The following is an 18,540-nucleotide window of genomic DNA, read 5'->3' as shown; positions in this document are numbered from 1 at the left end:
AAAGTGTATTTTTTCTAACAGCCAAATGGAGGTGACTCCTCTGGCTGCAGAGACACTTCCTGCGATCAGCTGTCCTCACTCTGTGACATCAGTAACACTTCCTTGCTCATAGGGAGTTGCCTGATTGCTGGAGTTTTAATTGGATTATTTTAAGCTCTCTACCGTACAATAAAGCACCTTGAGGTGACTGCTGTGGTGACAGTGAACCAAAGAACACCAAGCTGGCTACATCCATCTTTATCATTTATAATACCCATGTACCAAGCTCACAATAAAAGTATGGCCTTAAGTCAGGAATACAATAAAAACAAGCTTTTAACCTTCACTCCCAATTACAAAGGTATACATGCAAATTACGTTAAAGGTGTTTGACCTCAGCCTACTTTAAAAATAACAGGTGTCTTTTAAGGAGGCAGAGTGGGTGGATGATGATGTCATATAATTAATGCTTGTATGTGAACCCCAAACATCCACACAGAAATCCCCAAAGCCAAAGAGAACTTTAATAAAGGTTTGACATCATAACATCAATATAAATACGTGACTCTTAACAGAAAATACCAAATTAAATTACAAAATATACAAAAAGCCCCAAACATTAAAAGCTTGTTTTCCTCTCTCTGTAACTGCTGTTGAGCATCCATGGTGATAAAGCAGGAGCTTCCTGTGTATTCCAGGGTGGAAGAGTTAAAGCCATTGTCCATACTGTCCTCAAACTGGGGTGTGTAGAGGTGGCCCCACAATGAAGGAGGTTATAAGAGACACGTAGGGAGGTGGACTGCGAGACCATTGCTAACAGACTGTTCCTCTGTTGTGTCAGCCCAGCCTCGCTCTTCCTCTGCTGGCATCAGTTTAACCCAGGACCCATCGATCAGACTGTGAGGATTTCAACTGCACAGACTCGCTGCTCTCTCCATCCTCCTGCTGAGACGCACATATTAGAAATGTTACGTGTAAAATCAAAGAGACAGAGGGGAGGGTAAAAAATGACTTTAACAACTGATACATCAAATTAAAAAACATACATATGCACCAATGACTGCATTTTCTTATCTGCAGGGGTAATCGTGATATAAATTAAACTGCAGGGCAAATTGACATGCAGATGGTAAGTCTTTACACGTGAAGTAAAATTTATGCACATTATGCACACCTTGTTGGCAATGGCGCGCAGTTTCCCCAGCAGCGAGGGTTTCTGGGCATAGACCACGTCGTCATCGGGCTCCTCTCCTTCAGCCAGGCCACAGCTGTCTGCAGCTGGCAGCTCACACTCTTTGTTGGCAGACATTACCAGACGAGAGTACTTGTACTCCAGCCTGGCCACAGACCACAGGGTGTGAATCACAATCAGGCAGTGTATCATTTAACATCAGACAGCATCCGGTACGAGTGTATTTTTAACCAGGAATTCTTTCCATTGTCATGACTTATCTATTTGACTCAGCTTTCTGGAGAAAATCACGCCCCTTATGTACTCAGTCACCCCCTTCATGCCCGGTTACTCATCCCTCACAGAGCTGCTTTTCTTTTCTTTTTTTACACTGATGTCAAATGATAATCATTTTCAAAGCCTAATATTAAGTCAATTTTCTTTGTGGGATATTGTTGACACTTTTCCATATTTTTTCACCATATTCTCACTTAACTGAAAATATCTTCGTTCTTCTTTCTTTTGTTAAGTGTAATTTTTCTGGAGATATTTATGTGATTTTCCTTTTTCCTAACACTTTATAATAAATCCCTAAAAGTGCAATTAATCTAGAATTAAAAGTAATTTTCGCATATTCAATCTGAAATTGCAATGTAATTATATAGTCGTAGAAATACTTAGCATTGGATACACTAGAATAAGGGAGTAATGCACAAATTATACTGTTAGTGATTTTAAGTAGCACATAATTTGAGCCTATGCCCTGCAGCGTTTGCTGTTGTTTATTTTTTCTTCTAAGCAGGAAGGGGAGACCAGCCCTTATTACATTTTTATATGTAATATAAAAGGACAATTCAATAGTGGAACTTCAATGATATACACTAATATAATGCATTAACAGTGTAAGATAGGGAAATTTGATTTGTTTTTCCACTAAAATATATTGGAATTATGCACTACTTAAAATTACTTAAACATTAGTTAAAGTTACTTAAACATTACTTAAAATTAGTTACACATTACTGAAAAGTATTTCCAGTGTAAATTTTAAACTGTGAAAGCTCTATCTACAAATGAATTCATGATGTAAGGTAAAATACACGAGGATCGCACCCTTGACTGGAGGCTGTGCTATAACTATAAATATTTGTCTTATGTCTAGAATAAAACTTCATTCAATTTCTTTATAAAAAAATCCATCAATGTTAAATCTACAGTCTTTCCCCCCACTAAATATTCTCACTTTTTCTTTGGTTTATCTACTTACAGTGACCTTAATCACATGATACACAAATATTTAGTGTGCTGTATTTGCACAGACAGATAGATACGAGAGGTCACAATTACGGTGATAATAAAGACAGATTATTTCTTTTCATACACAAGCATGTTCTCAATCCTGCTAGCCTTTAAAATACATTCAAGATGATAGTAATCATAAAGGGTTACAAACAGATTTTTGAGTTCACTCTGCAATATGTTTACGATTCACTGATTTACAACGCTGGGCATTAAAACTGTCATCGGTGCCTTCAGGGTGAAGAATTTGCTGTCACAGACAAACATCTCTGACCACTAATAACAATTCGCTGTGATCTTAATGAGCACATTGGCCTGCTGTTAGGGTGCCTCTTATTACCTCTTGTTTTTCTTCCAGAAATAGCAGGTGAGGGAGATGAGCAGCACGGCCACAAAGGCCCCGCCTCCAACGCCGACCTTAAGCCACAGAGCGATGGCCTCACACGGGGAGGAGCTCCGAGGAGGCAGAGACACTCCTTTGGTGCACAATTTGGGCTCGTTCCACACATATAGAGTTTCCTGTTGACATGAGGGGATTTGCATTACTGATTAATGTGTTTTCTCAGGTTATAAATAAGTTTGTTCCATTAAAACATTATTAAACTGGTTTTGGCTAAATCATAAATGTTTAAATGTGTTTTGTTTTTATTTTTTCCTGCAAAAAATCCTGTTGTACGTAGTGAGGGCTCAAAAATGCTGGAAAAGATGAGGCAAATTAAAAATGTACTTTTGGGTCTTAACTTGAAAATGTCTCACAATGTGAAGGTAAAACTTTGCATGGTTTTACAAAAATCATCTGATTCTGAGGCTAAAGTGTGAAAGTTTTATACTGGTTAATGTTTATGATAAGATGTTTTGCTCTCGTCATAAAGAATATGACAAACGAATTTGTCACAGATTCAAAGCAGATACTGCCCCACTGTGCGCGAGGCAGTATGAGAGGCTCCGGCTGTCTGTGAAGTAAATGAGGTATGGGGAAGGTGTGAGTTACCTGGACGCCTCCCTTGCATGCTCCCTCTATCCGGTGGTAGTCGTCCTCAGTGCAGCGTGGACAAGCGCTGGCACTCTCCCACAGGAAGTGAAACGTGCATCCATCACATGTTCCTGCTGGACAGGAGCTGTCAAACACACAGATCAGTTATAGAGCTGCTAAGAGTAGTACATTGTTACCTATTAGTTATTGAATGTTTTTGTTATCAAAGCATAAAAATATACATCAAATCTATACAGAAACTACACTTTAACTGACGTGCAACTACCTGGGTACGGAGAGCTCTCCTCGCTCAGACTTCTCTGGGTTACAGCGAACGGTGATGACTGAACTCCGACCCAGATCACATGATGCTGTCACCTGCGTTGAACTGAAGGAACACAAACACACATCTGGGACTTGAACACAACAAAAATATTTGACTGTTGCTTCCAGCTTTCTTTTTTCTTTTTACCTGTAGAAGAAATTGATGTCGGGAACATCCTGTGAGTTTTCCGGGAAAAGATCTGGTTCGGCATTGACACCATTGAGAACGGTGTCTACTGTCGCTCCTGAAAAAACAAAGGGGAGAGAGATCAAGGCGGTTTTTACCAGCTGATTATCACAAAACTGCATGACGCTATTCAACCAGCACCAATCTGGGTGATCCAACCCAATTAAAACTGTTCACCCAGGGGTACAGCAGGGGGCGCTCACGAGTCAGTCCCAAATAAATCTGTTTCACAAATTGTTTCCATTAGTTTTTCTTATAGTGAAACGTCAGAATTATCTTAATCCAACCTGATTGGTCAGTTAAGGCTATAAAAATAGACACCCTCCACTGATGGGACTTGATTCCATATGATAACTAGACTTGTAATTAAACCCCAAGTGAAACTCCCAGTATATGAAGAAGCTTGGCGGTGGTTGAAAGTGAGGCCCACAGGAAGTCCTGTTTAGACCCTTACCAATAAAAGTGTCAGCAAGGCTGATGGATTGTGAGGAAATAGCCATTCTGAAGCCCCGCCCATCCGATGGGATGATGGTCGACTGACAGATAAAGCTGTCCACGGAGTTCACAAACTGAGCTGCGTCTCTCTGGTCGTCTTTGTTGGACACGTCTGTGACGTTATCGGTGCAGACAGCAGCTCTCTTTCCCTGCAGCCAGCGCCAAAATGAATCTGTCAGTGTATAATTTCTCTAATGTCAGATTTTTTTTTCACATCTATTTTTCACCGCTTTACATCCTAACGAGATGTGGACATGAACATCTCATCTCACGGTCAAATATACAATATATCCACTATCCATCCATCCATTTGTTTCCGCTTATCCTGGACCCCCCCAAGATAAGCCTTATCCAGGATAAGGCTCCAGTGCTGGAGCCTAACCCAGCTGTCATAGGGCGAGAGGCGGGGTACACCCAGGACAGGTCGCCAGTCTGTCGCAGGGCTAACACACAGGGACAGACAACCATTCGCACTCACATTCACACCTATGGGCAATTTGGATTATCCAATTAACCTATCCCCACAAACTGCATGTCTTTGGACGGTGGGAGGAAGCTGGAGTACCCGGAGGGAACCCACGCAAACACGGGGAGAACATGCAAACTCCACACAGAAAGACCCCGGCCCGATGGTGGAATTGAACTCAGGACCTTCTTGCTGTGCGGCAACAGTGCTAACCACCGTGCTGCCTCAATATACCCACCATTAAAAAGTAATTCTCAGTATGTTTTTTAGATCACAAGAATTTAGGTGACTTTATACAAGATAAGCAAACTCAGTTCTTATATCCCTTACACTTAAAACATTCAATAAAAAACAGGTGAAAGATAAAAAGAACAAAAGAACATTTAAATGATTTTTAAATACGTTTGCTTCACAGGCTGATCTCTGAAGTGTGTTTGAGGCTGATGTAAGCAGAAAGCAGGTCAATTACCCCATGGCCACACAGGCTAATGTTGAACAGATGAAGGTATTTTGTGCCTTTAGAGGTGAAACTCGGCCCGATGGTCAGCGAGGCCACATCGCTCAGGGCGCTGAGGTCAAAGGTCAGGGTGCGGTTGTTCAGCGTGTGGGTGAAGGAGCAGTCGCTGTAGCACCGGGAGTGTTCCTGAAAGAAAAAGGAAAAACATGATCTCTCTTAACTGGATAAAAGTACTAAAACATGATGATCCAGAATGAGGTATCATGACTGCAGGTCTCTCACCTTGTTACTGATACTTCCTGGTCCACACGCGACACACGCGTCCTGGCCGTAGGTTTGTCGCCCAGCCAGGTGTGTGTTGGGGGGACACTCCTGGCATCGGTTGGTGTCTCTGTCGATGTAAAAACCAGCTGGGCAGGGAACGCAGGACGAGCCGGCACGTTGGGAGTTCTGAGGTACCAGAGCGCAGGCACGGCACGCTGATGCCACCCCATCAATCACGTTCGTCAAGTTGATGGAGTAGATCTTCACCGTGTCAGCAATGAAACGACGGACCTATAGACAAAAATATGCCACCACAATTCCTTGTTGGATAACTTGATTTTTGAGACAGCCTCACTCTCGGCAGAGCCTTAATAACGTTGCTTTAACAGCTGACGCCATGAATAAAAATCACACGACTGAAAATCACTCACATCTAGAGCATGGTTAGTCCTCTGGAAGGCCCACGTATACGTGACGGAGGCGTTTCTGGTCATGCTGTGCGAGTACGACTGTTTGCCCTTACTGCCCTCCCAGGACTCCACCACTGTGGTGCTCTTCCTGTTCACGTCCTGCAGGGGGCGTGCCAATAAAACACAAACACAAAGGATTTGCTAACTGAGCAGTAACACGCAGAACACCATTATAAACCAGACCTCGATGATGAGACGTGACCATTCTGACTCACTCAGTAAAGTTAGCCACCTAATTACCACCTTCTGCTGGAAATGAACACAAAGAGGCACACACCATCATGAAGTAGAGCTCGCAGTCGGCTGAGCAGATGGTCTCGAACACAAAGGTTATCCGGCCAAACTCGCTGCCGGTCATCCCTGAAAGCGAGGCTGGGACCCTGTCACCAAACACAAACACAAACTCGCATTTAGTAACACACAGATCCTGTTTGTCATCATTAGGACAGGCTGGTTTCTTCTCTGTACATAAACACACACACACAGACTTACTTGAAGCCGGGGACATGCAAGCTGAGGATAAGATAGTCATTATCCGAACTTCCCGCTCCGCTGCGAATGTGATCTCCCGCCACCTCCCATCCTGTGGAGCAAAAGGCGCGATGCACTAGTATTACACCTCCGTAATTCTCCATGACAGCATATTACAACATTATCCACAATTAGCACAGCAGTAATGGGTAAAAAGTGGTTGCAGGTGATTTCAGCTCGCAATTCAAGCTCAACACAAAGCCCATTTTCCACCCAGACGTGTTCATTCTGACTCATTTTAAACTGGATTTTTTTTGGAGCACTGTCAGCTCTGCATTTGCTCTTATTGATTAGATTCACGGGGAATGGCTAGTGTTGTAGTTTCCTTCACTGTGTTTACATTTTTCATGTAATTAACCGTAAAATTAATATTTTACATTTTCTGCTTTTACTTTTCTGTTAAAATGCTTTGTAAAGTCTGCAGCTGGAGGTGTTACATAAACAAAGTATTGTTATAAATATATCTACTAACGTGTCAGGCATCCGTGTGCTCACCGTTCTTGTCGTCACATTTGGAATTGCCCACGTTGAAACAGGAAGTCTTCATGTTGGAAGGCAGCACGTTCCACCATTTATACTCGTAACCCAACACCGGCTCGGTACCTGCAGGGCACTGTGCACACGCTGGCACACACACACACACACGCAAAGATCACACAAAAGCTGTTTAGACACGACAATGACATTTACCTCCTGGGTACAAAATTGTGTTTGTACAATCTTTTCAGCCAGGTCGATCTTAAACAAATTCATCTCATAATGATGGACAGAGGTGATCATTATATAAGCAGATGGAGAGGCTTTTTAAACTGCTGGGAGGACGTTCAGCCTTTGAATGGAGAATAATGAAGGAATTAAATGAACTTTGGTTTTTATTGGAAGAGAGTTCATTTGCAAGTACAGGCTCCAGCTTAAGTGTACAAGTTGCATGACTGTTGTAATTGTTTTTATTAGTTATAGTATGTTTGCAGCAGTTTGCAGCATGCCACATCTATTTACATGCATTTATTTATTGCTCTGTAAATGTTTATGTACTGCTTTAAAGTCATTTTTCATTTTTTACTTGTATTTTATTTTAATTTGAGTACTGCTTCTTTAAATTCTATATGTATTTATACCTTAAATGCTTTTCTAAAGCATTTATAAGTATCGCTAACCAGCTCTTGTATGAACACGAAGCAGTGGAAAAGATAAAGATGTTTAGTTGGATGAAAACAGGTTTAAACTTTATCAACACCAGGGTGAGGCCGGTGAGGATAGGTGTGAGCAGGTTTACCGTAGGTGCCGTCCGAGTGCGTTCCAGGTGGGCAGGGCAGGCAGGTGGAGTCGTTGCTGTTGTAGTAGCCAGGGTTGCAGGGAGGGCAGGGCTCTCTCTGGCCTGTTGCCGGCAGCTCCACGGCTCCTGTGATGTTCTCCACGCAGATTTTTGGCTCCACCCAACGATACAGCACCTGTGTCTGTAACAAAGCAGGTTTAAAGCAGGAAATTCACTCTGCTCAAGCAAAAACAAACACCTTAAAAAAACAAAGGTGAGATTTTTTTTACTGCCCTGTAACACGGTGCACTTCTACAAAAGCCAGTCGGCATGCTGCCTCTCAGGCTGAGTTTTCATGGGTTGTTTATCACACTGAGAGACTTTACCTGCTTTTGCTACGACACTAAGTGAGCCGTCCAACACTTTTAATGATACATTTTAATCACATCTGTCTTTCTGTGTGAAACGTTCACGGCTTTTCATACGTACAGTGTATAAAATTTGAGTGCTGTACATATCACGTGACAGGCAGTGTCAAAAATATGTGACAAAGTAAATAAAAATAATAATAAATAATAAACAAGATGAGAGAGGAAACAAAAAGTAAGTAAAACATTTAAAAGGTGAAACCATTTTAGATACAGGAATACCAGCTGCACAAAAGGATTAAAAGTAAGGAATAAAGAAAGTTACTATTAAAGCAGTTCAATTAAAAACAAATATAAAATAAATACAAAAATGATCAGGCACGGAGGAAGCCAGCTTATAAAAATATTTAATTTAAAGGATGAAAGTGAGCTTGATGATCAGCACAAAAAACATAACAGCACAAATGTAGCAGGCGGTTTCTTCATTAATATATTTGGTCATTATATTAAATATGTTTAAAGAACCGAGCCTGGTTCTCCCAAAGGCTTCTTCCTGCTAAAAGGGAGTTTTTCCTTCCAACTGTCACCAAGCATATGGTTGTAGGGGTTTCTTTTTTTTTTTTTTAATGTTGTTGGGTCTTTACCTTACAATATAAAATGTCTACTGTTGTTATTTGGTGCTGCATAAATGCAATTTGAATTAAATATTAATAAGTATAAATTAGTACGCCTTGCCGACAGGTGCTATGTGACAGAGGGATCTAAGTCTAGCACAAATTAATTAGGCTTCACAAATAAAATGTTCTTGTGAATTCAGCGATTCGCTTTAACTTCTGAAAATGGATAATTATTGTACAAATATTAAACTGACAGTCGCAGTAACACACACACATACACACACTTGTTTTCATATGTTAGTGAGGACCTCTAAGTGACATAATGCTTTCCTCTAGCCGCTTAAAATAATACCTATCCCTAACCTTTAGCCTAAACCTAAAATAACCTGATTATAACCCCGACACTAAAACCACATTTTGACTCTCAAAATTGTGGAGATGGGAATTTTTTCCCCATATGGACCTGATGGTCCCCACAAGTGTAGTAGCATTCCAATTTTTGGTCCCCACAAAGATATATAAACATGGTACACACATATACACTCGTTCTGGTTTTCCTTGTTGACTTTGCATATGAGTGCGACACAGGGCGTGTTTATATGCATATCTGTCCTTGTGTATTTAAAAAGGTCATTGTGTGTGTGTGTGTGTTTGTGTGTGCGTGTGTGTGTGAGAGAGAGAGAGAGAGAAATATGAAACATGCAAGCGCTGCTGACCTTCCCCTCACTGTCGCAGGCTGTGTGGATCTGGAAGTAATCCTTCTCCGAGCACGGTGGCCTCACCTTACATTCAGGCCATCCCTCGTCTGAGAGAGGACGCAAACACAGAGGCAGGGTGAGCATCAGCAGAGACCAACGAGGTGCCAGAACTAAATGAATCTATTATTATTATGAGGGAAGGTGTTTCCTAAGGTGAAGGACTTAGCCGTCTCCTCAGAGGAAATATGCAAGCTTATTATTACTGTAAGTTCACCATGTCAAACATGAGAGAGAGAGCTTACACTGTTTATATTATGACTGAAATAATGTAAACACTGTTTGTTGTGGTGCTGTTGGGCGTCCTGTACGTACGTGAGTAGTGGTGTTCGGGGCAGGGCGTACAGGAGGACGCCCCTTTCACAGAGTAAGTGTTGCTGGGGCAGGGCTGGCAGGATGAGGAGCCGGGGGTCGGGCTGAACCAACCGGGTCGGCACGGGAAACACTCGGATGTGTAGGCGACACCTGGACAAAAGTGTGGAGATGCTTTAGGTATACACACACCTGCAAAAAGCATCCGACCGTGAGCTGGAGGTCAAGTTTTACCTTCTATTTGGATGTTCTTCAGCAGCACAGGCTTGACCATCTTCCCCCCCACCAGTATCCCAGTGGTTCTCCAGTACAGGATGTTGGTACCAGACTTCAGGCTCACCTGAGGCCAAGGTGCACACAATGAGCCACACATCACATGATACTGCAGCAGCTTGCACACACAGAGGTAGAAACACGTGCTCACCGTGTGTGTGTCCCATTCTCCATTGTTGGTGACTTTTATCCATTTCTGATCGTCAGTCTGAGCCATTTCCTGGCATTGCTCATTCTGGACCTGAGAACAAGTTAACACAGAGGTTATTATCTACACAAACAAGCAAAAATGACTCTTCTTCAACATTACCTGCTATTAAATTCATTATGGATACGGACAAACGCTACACCCAGAGTAAAACTTGAATAAACTTGCACAGCCTTGTGTTTGACTTTTTAAAGCACTACATTTCATCTGTATTAAATAGGCTTAAAAACAAGTCACGCTCATACAAACTCAAAACTCATCAGCTAACAAATATCTGCAGTATGACTGTTTCTCTGTGCAAAGGTAAGCTCAGCCGCCTCCTGACTACCTTCATTATTCTTTAACCAGAAAAATAATTAAAAATGTCTTCTTTCATAGCAAGCTTTTAAAGGTCTTGCATGTAAGTTTTTTAATAGTATAAATAGAATGAATCATACTTATGTTTACATTTATTTATTTCTACTTTGTGGAGTGTATTCTATTAGTGTGTAGTATTATTGTTATAGTTTATTTTTATTGGTGCTCTATTCATTTTGATACTGTAATTATCATCTTATCTCATATTAAAAATAAGTGATTTGGACCAGATTTTTCACAACACTCTCAAGGATATAGTTTATGAGCAACACAAGTTACTCCCGTAATAAAACAACTTCAACCAAGCTGGGCAAGAGGCCGAGCACACTAGAGACAGGTAGTCGTCTACAACCAATTTACAATCACTAATCATCTAAACTGCCAATAAATCAAGAAATAAAACACTCTTGGTTTTATTCACTATTTTAGTTACAGGTGCTTACATAGAACTCAAAGAAGATGTTGTTGTCGGGGTACTGATAGGTGAAGGAGACAGAGCCCTGTTTTTCCAGATGTACGGCATAAACCAGGGACACCGTGCACTCGTCACGGTTGGACTCCAGATACACGCCCTGTGGCGTCCACGATGAGCTGCAACGAGAGCAAAACACAGCGGCAGCATACTCCATCTTGTTATATATTCAATAATACATGAATACCCATCTCCATGGTAATGGTAATGCTGTGTGCGCCACCTTTTACAGGCCTGAATGTCCTCTCCATTCGGCCCGGTGTCGAGGAAGCTGGCTAAGCTGGTGAAGCCTGCAGGGATGGCATCCCATTGGTCAAAACGAAGGCCGCTGCCCAAAGAATAAGAACCAGCCGCACATGGTGTGCACTGCTGCGTGGACATCTCCAAAAACTTCCCAGCCGGGCATGAGAAGGCTGAGGGAACAGAGAGGTTGTGTTGGCACGTGCACACACACACACACACACACACACACTGGGGTGGTACTCACAGCAGTCAGTGCCTCTGGTCGGAGGAGGAAGGTCTGAGCAGGAGCCTGGAGACCTAGGGATGGCGACCCTCCATCGTGCCCCTGTGCTGTCACACTCTGTGTACTGGTAGTAGTACTCTGACTGCACGATGAACACACACACAGACACGCAGATAGAAAGATCCATAAGGTATCCATTCATGGTTCCCAGGAGATGAGACTGTTTCACGTTGATGATTCCCTGACTCAAGGTTCATATTTGTGGGTTTGAGTTTGAGTTAGATTTTCCTCAGAGGGAATCCCAACACTGCTTGTGATACTCTGAGTTTTCATCTAGCATCGTCATCAGGTCGAGGTTGTTTGTACCTGCCAAACCTCATGTTTTTCCTGGTGAGGCTTGATGAAAGCCTGTGCCTTTCAGAGTCATCAAGAACTACACGGTAGACAACATTTTAAATACCATACGTGTGTGAGTAAAGAATGAAAGTCCTAATGGACGAAACAGCAAATCTGTAGATTGGTGGATAGGTTGAACTGGACCAAAAATGACTAGTGGTTTCAAATTTTTCCCCTTAGCACTGTTTGCCTAATGTTGCCTAATGTTGCCTAATTTGCCGGCACAGGCTACACACACATACAGTACAACATAGCTTCCCCAATAAGAGCTGACCCTGTGTAGCCTGACACTAACAACACTGGTCTGCTGCTGATTCCACATTCAACAAAAGCTGGTTGTACAATGGAGAGCATGGAGACGTTTACAGGGTAAAAAGATGGCTGACCTCGATGTCTACAGCAACCATCCACCGGTCATCTAATGGTCCATTAAGAGCGTGTTAGCGGGTCATCTTATCAAAGGACTGCTGGCTGTGACCTCATGCTCATTGAGGGAACTCAATGTTCATCCACAGGCCCTCTTTTTTAGTGCCCTTTATTTTAAAGGGCACTAAAAGGTAAAGTAATAACGAAAAAATGTCTTACATACTATTTATAATGTATCTATTTACAACCTCTGGTTGTATAAGAGCATATGGGGAACCTGAATTGATCTGTAGCTTCAAATAAAAACCTTCCCGGTGACTTTTTTGTGTCAGTCACTAGTTTTTTTCAAGTTGCACTGAATAAAATATGAAGTTCATTTAATATATGAAATTAGGTTTATCTTTGGCATGCTCATTTGTGTCTTTTATACCACCTATTAGTATTTCACAGCAGCTACTTTGATGTGAAATAGAAGGTAAACTTGGGTGTTACTAGTCACAGAAATTACACTTGATTAATGTAGTTAGTAACACGTGTTTTCACCTGTTTTCCATTTCAGAAACATGTCAAGTGTCCAGCCAGCTGTCCATGCATCAGCTGATATTGGACTTGTTGAGTGATACTAGCTTATAGTTTTGAATTTCACACATTATGGTGACCAATCCACAAATTAATCAGTGTGAAAACCATTAATAGTGGCGGCAGGAAAGAAAAGCATTCTTTGTACTTTTAAAGCAACTTCCTCTGAGTCCAAAGCCTCGCTCTGGCAGATCTCCATCTCCTCCCCCGATCCTGCTGTTCAACTGGACAAACAAATCAGCTGAGCGCCGACTGACATCCGAGCAGCAGCTAATTAAACTGAAACAATCGCAGCGATAAACCTGACAGAGTCAATCGGTGCTAGAGCGATGGCTTTCAGATGTCAGATGTGTGTGTGTGGTGCAGATAAGCCCGAGCTCTTTTAAATGACTAATCACCTCGCCACAGCGACAAACGTGGCCATTCATGCCGCACCCCCTCCGACAAACACGCCAGCAAACATTCAAACTGAGGCTTTGCCGTGCGAGCAGCAGCATCACCTGCGCTCAGATTCACCTTTCTGTGTTTCTGCACACAAAGAGGGCTAATGTGCTGACAGTGGGGGGAAAGGTTACACTGAGACACGGGCTAATGCCTTTCGCTGGTCTCCTGGGTGACTCACGCCGGTTGTCATGGAGACTGCTGGAAGGAAGCGAGCAGGGACGGGATAAAATTCAGTGCCTCTTTACAGCAGAGGTTTGAGGATTTGATAGGACCCTAATCTCTCTAACAATGTATTTTTTTAAGTGCAGAAAAAAACATCTGGAAACTTCTGAAGCTGTATTAAGGTCATCTTTAGAAAACAGCACACAGCTGTTATATGACTGCTTACTGTTTATGCTTTTTCAGTCAAGTTTCCAACCGTTTTCATCTGACTTACCCAGAAAGTCCATTCATGCGATGTAAAGACCCCTCAGTAACACCACTTCTCATGCTTTATTTTGATGTACATCTACACTCAGTGTTTAAACTAGGGGTGGGGGAAAAAATCGATACTGTGTAGTATCGTGATATTTTGTTTGCTAATAATGTATCAATACAGGGACAGCAGAAATCGATATTTTGTTACAAAAAAAGTTGACTGGAACATGCTCTGACTTCAGAGCATGTTGATCAGCTCCTTTTTCTGAGCAAGAATCCTGACATTCCTTCACTGTCCAAATGTGTTTAACTTTTTTTTGGCAGCAATAAACATGACAGTTTACTTATTTTAATTTAAGACATGTTTTATTTTAATTAAGTTTAAAACTTTTTTATTTAATGTAAAATTATATTTTGTTTTAATTTACTTTCAAATTCTTCAGTTGCTGAATGGGCTGCATAGTTTTCATAAATTGCATAGTTCAGAATAGCTATAATTGTACCAGATGGTTGCATTCAGTTAAGTTGGACTAGACTGTAATACAAACCGTTCAGTTTGTCAACAATAAAACTGACTGAAATGAGAGAAAGACTGAGTGCGAGACTTTGATATTAGATAAAATGAATATTGATAAAGTTTAACTTTATGTACAGAATCTGAATATTGCAAAATATTTTAAAAAATTGCAATAATATCGTATCGTGCGTTAAGTATTGTGATAATATCGTATCGTGCGTTAAGTATTGTGATAATATCGTATCGTGGGATGTATGGTGATTCCCACCTCTAGTTTAAACCACCAGTAATTTTAATTTTTTCCCTGCCTAACATGATGTTTAGTCACCATTTTCAACAGTTTATCCCTTATTTCTGCTATTGTTGGTAAAATAAGGAATCAACTTGTCAGTGCCCGCTTTTTTAATGGACCTGACTCCTGAAGTAAAATTCCCCATTCATTTTCTCCATGTCCAGATGATTTCCTGATGGTTTTGGTTGGTGGATCAAAATATGTCATCGTTGACATTTTTTTATATATTCAACTAAAGAAACTGGAACCAATATGTTTATATGACAGACTGTTGATAACAAAGTGCCTAAAGATAACATTTAAAGTTAGTTCTTTGTTGTCATTTATGAGTAGACACCCCTACTCAAGGGGTGTTATGCTTCACCCCTTGAGTTTGGTGCCTTTTGTGTGCTTGAATGTTTCATAGGTCAGTGTTAACAGGTTCAAAAAACAAAACAAAAAAAAGGTCAGGCACAAGAACTGGACTGACAATGAGTGAAAAAGCAGTCAATGTACAAAGATGAATGTTGAAAAAGCTTAAAAAACAGGAGAACTGTTTCTCAACATTTCTTACACCTTAAAAAACTATAAGAAAGTCTGGTTCCTTGGAAACGGGGATCAAGACTTTGCTGATGTTTTCCGTCATGTATTAGACTAATGTTCATTTTGTACCATTGTTCAGACATTTCACACCTCTTTAAATGCTGTATTTCCATGTTTTGTGTGACAGCTATCAAGCTGAATCTCATCTAATCTAATAATGATAACTGCTCCCAATGGCTTAGTGGCTCCTTGATGCAGGGTGTGGTAGGTTTTATTGATTTTATAAACTGACGGCAGTAAACTGTTATTTAACAGAGGCTGGATCCTGTTTTATTAGCCAGAATTCAAACTCTGATGAGAAATTAGTTTTTTATTTATTGAGTTATATTAAGATGTGGAACATTTTTATTTACCATTTAGAGACATTTTCTTCTATAATTTTTTTCCAACAGTTAGACGAAAGGTTCACTAACACTCTCATATTGTGCATTTCAATAGGAAATTATAGTAAGTGGCCATTAAACTTAATTTGTGACCTCGAAAGTAATAGCACAGTTGAACTATGCTTGAATTTACATGCACACTGATCCGGTTAATGATCAGTAGTTGTTATTTCCTGTTTTAATCATATATATATATATATATATATATATATATATATATATATATATATTTAGTTTTCAGAACATTTATAGTTTATTTATATTGTCTGACATTATATGGAGTTGTGACTGCCACAGTGTTTGCTGTAACTGATAACTTAGTTATCTAGCTAACAGGATAATGTTAGCTAGGATTAGCTTAGTAGAAAACTATAAAATAAAAGTCATAAAAATGTTCTTTTTCTATTATTTTCATGCACTTTATTAAGTTTTTTATTTTTATTTTCTTTTGTTTTCTGTTTTAAATACTCAAGTGGTTCATAACTAGCAGCTTTTCTCTGGACCAGGTAAAGGCAGGACATCATAAAATGCAGGAGTGTATTCACAGAGCAGGATATTAAATAAGTAACCCTGATTTAACAAATGAAATAAACTTTTTTTTTAACCCATATGAATTTTTTGTTGTCATATACATGTTATACAGAGTCTAATCTTCAATGATAAGGATATATATTTATCTGTGATAAATTTATGCTAACATTTTGCTGTGATCTGTTCCTGCTAAAAGAAAGTTCTTCCTCCCCCCTTTCACCATGTCCTTGCCCACAGGCTCATCATTCTCTCTTTAATATTGCAGGATATTTATCTTACAATACAAGGCACTTTTAGAGTTCGATCTGTTCAGTATTACAAAAAACTAGCAAATGAGTCCATAAATAATCGCTATAAGTGTTTGCCGAGCGCAGGGATCACACATTTCTTCATAACTGGATTTCGATTTTCAATCACAGCTGTCGCCGCCTAGTGACCATAAGGATAATGCTATTTTTGTCATTTACAGAGTATCAGTCCTGGCATGAAAATCTCCCCATCTAGAGGGCAAAAAGCTTCTTCTTGTATTCCTTCAAGTCATCCTTACAGGGTTGAGAGCGAACCGTGCCAGCAGCCTTTCTCTGTCCTCCTCAGCGAGTAATCCCGGTCGGGCTGGCCGGCATGAGGCTGCTCTGAAGGGGATGAGAGAAGGATTCCAGCAGGGTGTTTATAGTCAACATGAACGGCATTTTAAGCCGATCAGCAACGCGAAGGACGAGGCGCACATACATCCCGAGCTGAGCCGAGCCAATGTGAAGCAGCAAACCAACTTGCATTACATTGTTTTTATTTATTTTTGTATTTTTAATCCTTCTTCATTTTATTTTATTTTATTTTATCTTAATCTATTCTGCACATTTACTCCTGCACGCATGGCCATTTTGACTTGTTGCCCTGATCATTTATTCTAGGATAAAGAAAAAGCAAAGCGGAGCGGGATCTGTGTTTTAAAAAGCAGCAGATATTATAATTATAATAACGACGACAGCACAGGCGCTCACCTTATTACACGGCCGCAAGTCTCCGGCGCCTTTAACTGATGATGTATGAGCGGCGATGATGATGATGATGGTGGTGGTGGTGGTGATGCTGAGTAAAAAGCTGCAGCTTGGGGACCGGGAGGCCCACGCCTGCTCCCTCATCCTCAGTCCGGGTCACAGAGCGCCGGGTGTCCGCTGCCTGGAGCCGCGTACTCGAAGCGGGCCGCACAAGAAGAGTACCTGTCATTGATGCTCCCGCCTGCCTGTCTCACCCATTCTCCCCTCCTCCACCCACAACAGCGTCAACAATCTGATAATAAAAATCGTTTCCGGTACAGGTTTTCAAATTAAAGCTGTCTTGTTACGTCCTATGAACCTCAGTTTTTATCACAACACCGTTATCCTGGGTTTATTCTCCAGGGTTTTACAATGTGTGGTTATTATTATTATTTTTTAATTAAAAATATATGCAGTGCACTGGTGTCCTTTCTCTCAGTAAAACTGTGTACGATCTTAAAATAAATGTCTCTGAATATTAGTGAAGAGAGTTAATCATTAATCTGAATAATGAGATCTGCATCTGATGGAAAAAGATTATAATTTAAAATACAATACATGTAAAAATATTTTTTTCCTGTTAATGGTTAACGGCGGTGTTAGTTAGTTGTAACAGCTCTGTTGTGATTCATCATCAAGGTGACGCCAGTGACAACTTCTATAAAAAAAATTCTAAACCTATAGTGCATCAAACCACATGTTGTCAGTCTTGTTTTTCTCACAAAATTTATTTCTTCTTTCTTTTTCAGTTCTCTAACAACTTCAACTAAAAGCTTCATATGAAATTATGATATAAAAAAGAAAAGGTCTGAATTTTTTTTTGCAGCGCTTCAAGAAACATGTTACAGGAAGTCATTAGATGTCGGCACCACGGTGTTTTCCTTCAAAATAAAAGGCTTTTCTTAATCAGCAACGCCAGTGACACAACTCCAGGGTACCGTTACTTTGTTTAGATACTTCATAATATTTATTTGACATTTTATGTTTGTCATATATGTATTATTGCAAGACACAACATTGTCTTTTTAGTGCTCCATAGACTCAAGGGTTAGTGTTAAATGACCTAATAAGTGGAAATCATTCTTCTGTAAATATGTACAAGAACTGGACTTGAAAATGATTTAAAAAAGCAGCCAATGTCCAAAGAAAAACTTTGAAAGATATTCAGAAATCCCGGAGAACTGCTGCTCAAGCCCACTTTAAAAATGACAAGAAAGTCTGGTTCCTTGGAACCAAAATATGAAGAAATTATGGTCAAGTTGAGGTGACCACAGCCAATAGCATCTCTGACAAAGCC

General features: G+C 40.5%; 1 protein-coding gene across 1 annotated transcript; it reads right to left on the bottom strand.

The window, feature by feature from the left end:
* Positions 1-483: 483 nt before the first annotated feature.
* elapor2b (endosome-lysosome associated apoptosis and autophagy regulator family member 2b) lies at positions 484-17,483 on the bottom strand. Its single transcript, XM_006780891.2, has 22 exons — positions 17,208-17,483; positions 11,721-11,841; positions 11,457-11,646; positions 11,205-11,352; positions 10,348-10,437; positions 10,158-10,263; positions 9,927-10,076; positions 9,573-9,661; positions 7,893-8,073; positions 7,112-7,240; positions 6,578-6,668; positions 6,363-6,465; positions 6,047-6,184; positions 5,634-5,906; positions 5,364-5,537; positions 4,388-4,577; positions 3,895-3,991; positions 3,709-3,810; positions 3,441-3,567; positions 2,790-2,968; positions 1,154-1,316; positions 484-924 (listed from the first exon to the last, which is right to left on the bottom strand). Exons 1-22 carry the CDS (start codon positions 17,346-17,348, stop codon positions 853-855), a joined length of 3,054 nt encoding a protein of 1,017 aa, XP_006780954.1. The 5' UTR covers positions 17,349-17,483; the 3' UTR covers positions 484-852.
* Positions 17,484-18,540: the final 1,057 nt, after the last annotated feature.

This window comes from Neolamprologus brichardi, chromosome 17 (assembly GCF_056152115.1).
Source record: "Neolamprologus brichardi isolate AB-2024 chromosome 17, ASM5615211v1, whole genome shotgun sequence".
NCBI classification, from domain to species: Eukaryota; Metazoa; Chordata; class Actinopteri; order Cichliformes; family Cichlidae; genus Neolamprologus; species Neolamprologus brichardi.
Note: the sequence above shows the minus strand (reverse complement) of the source record. Positions and strands in the feature narration are given on the sequence as shown.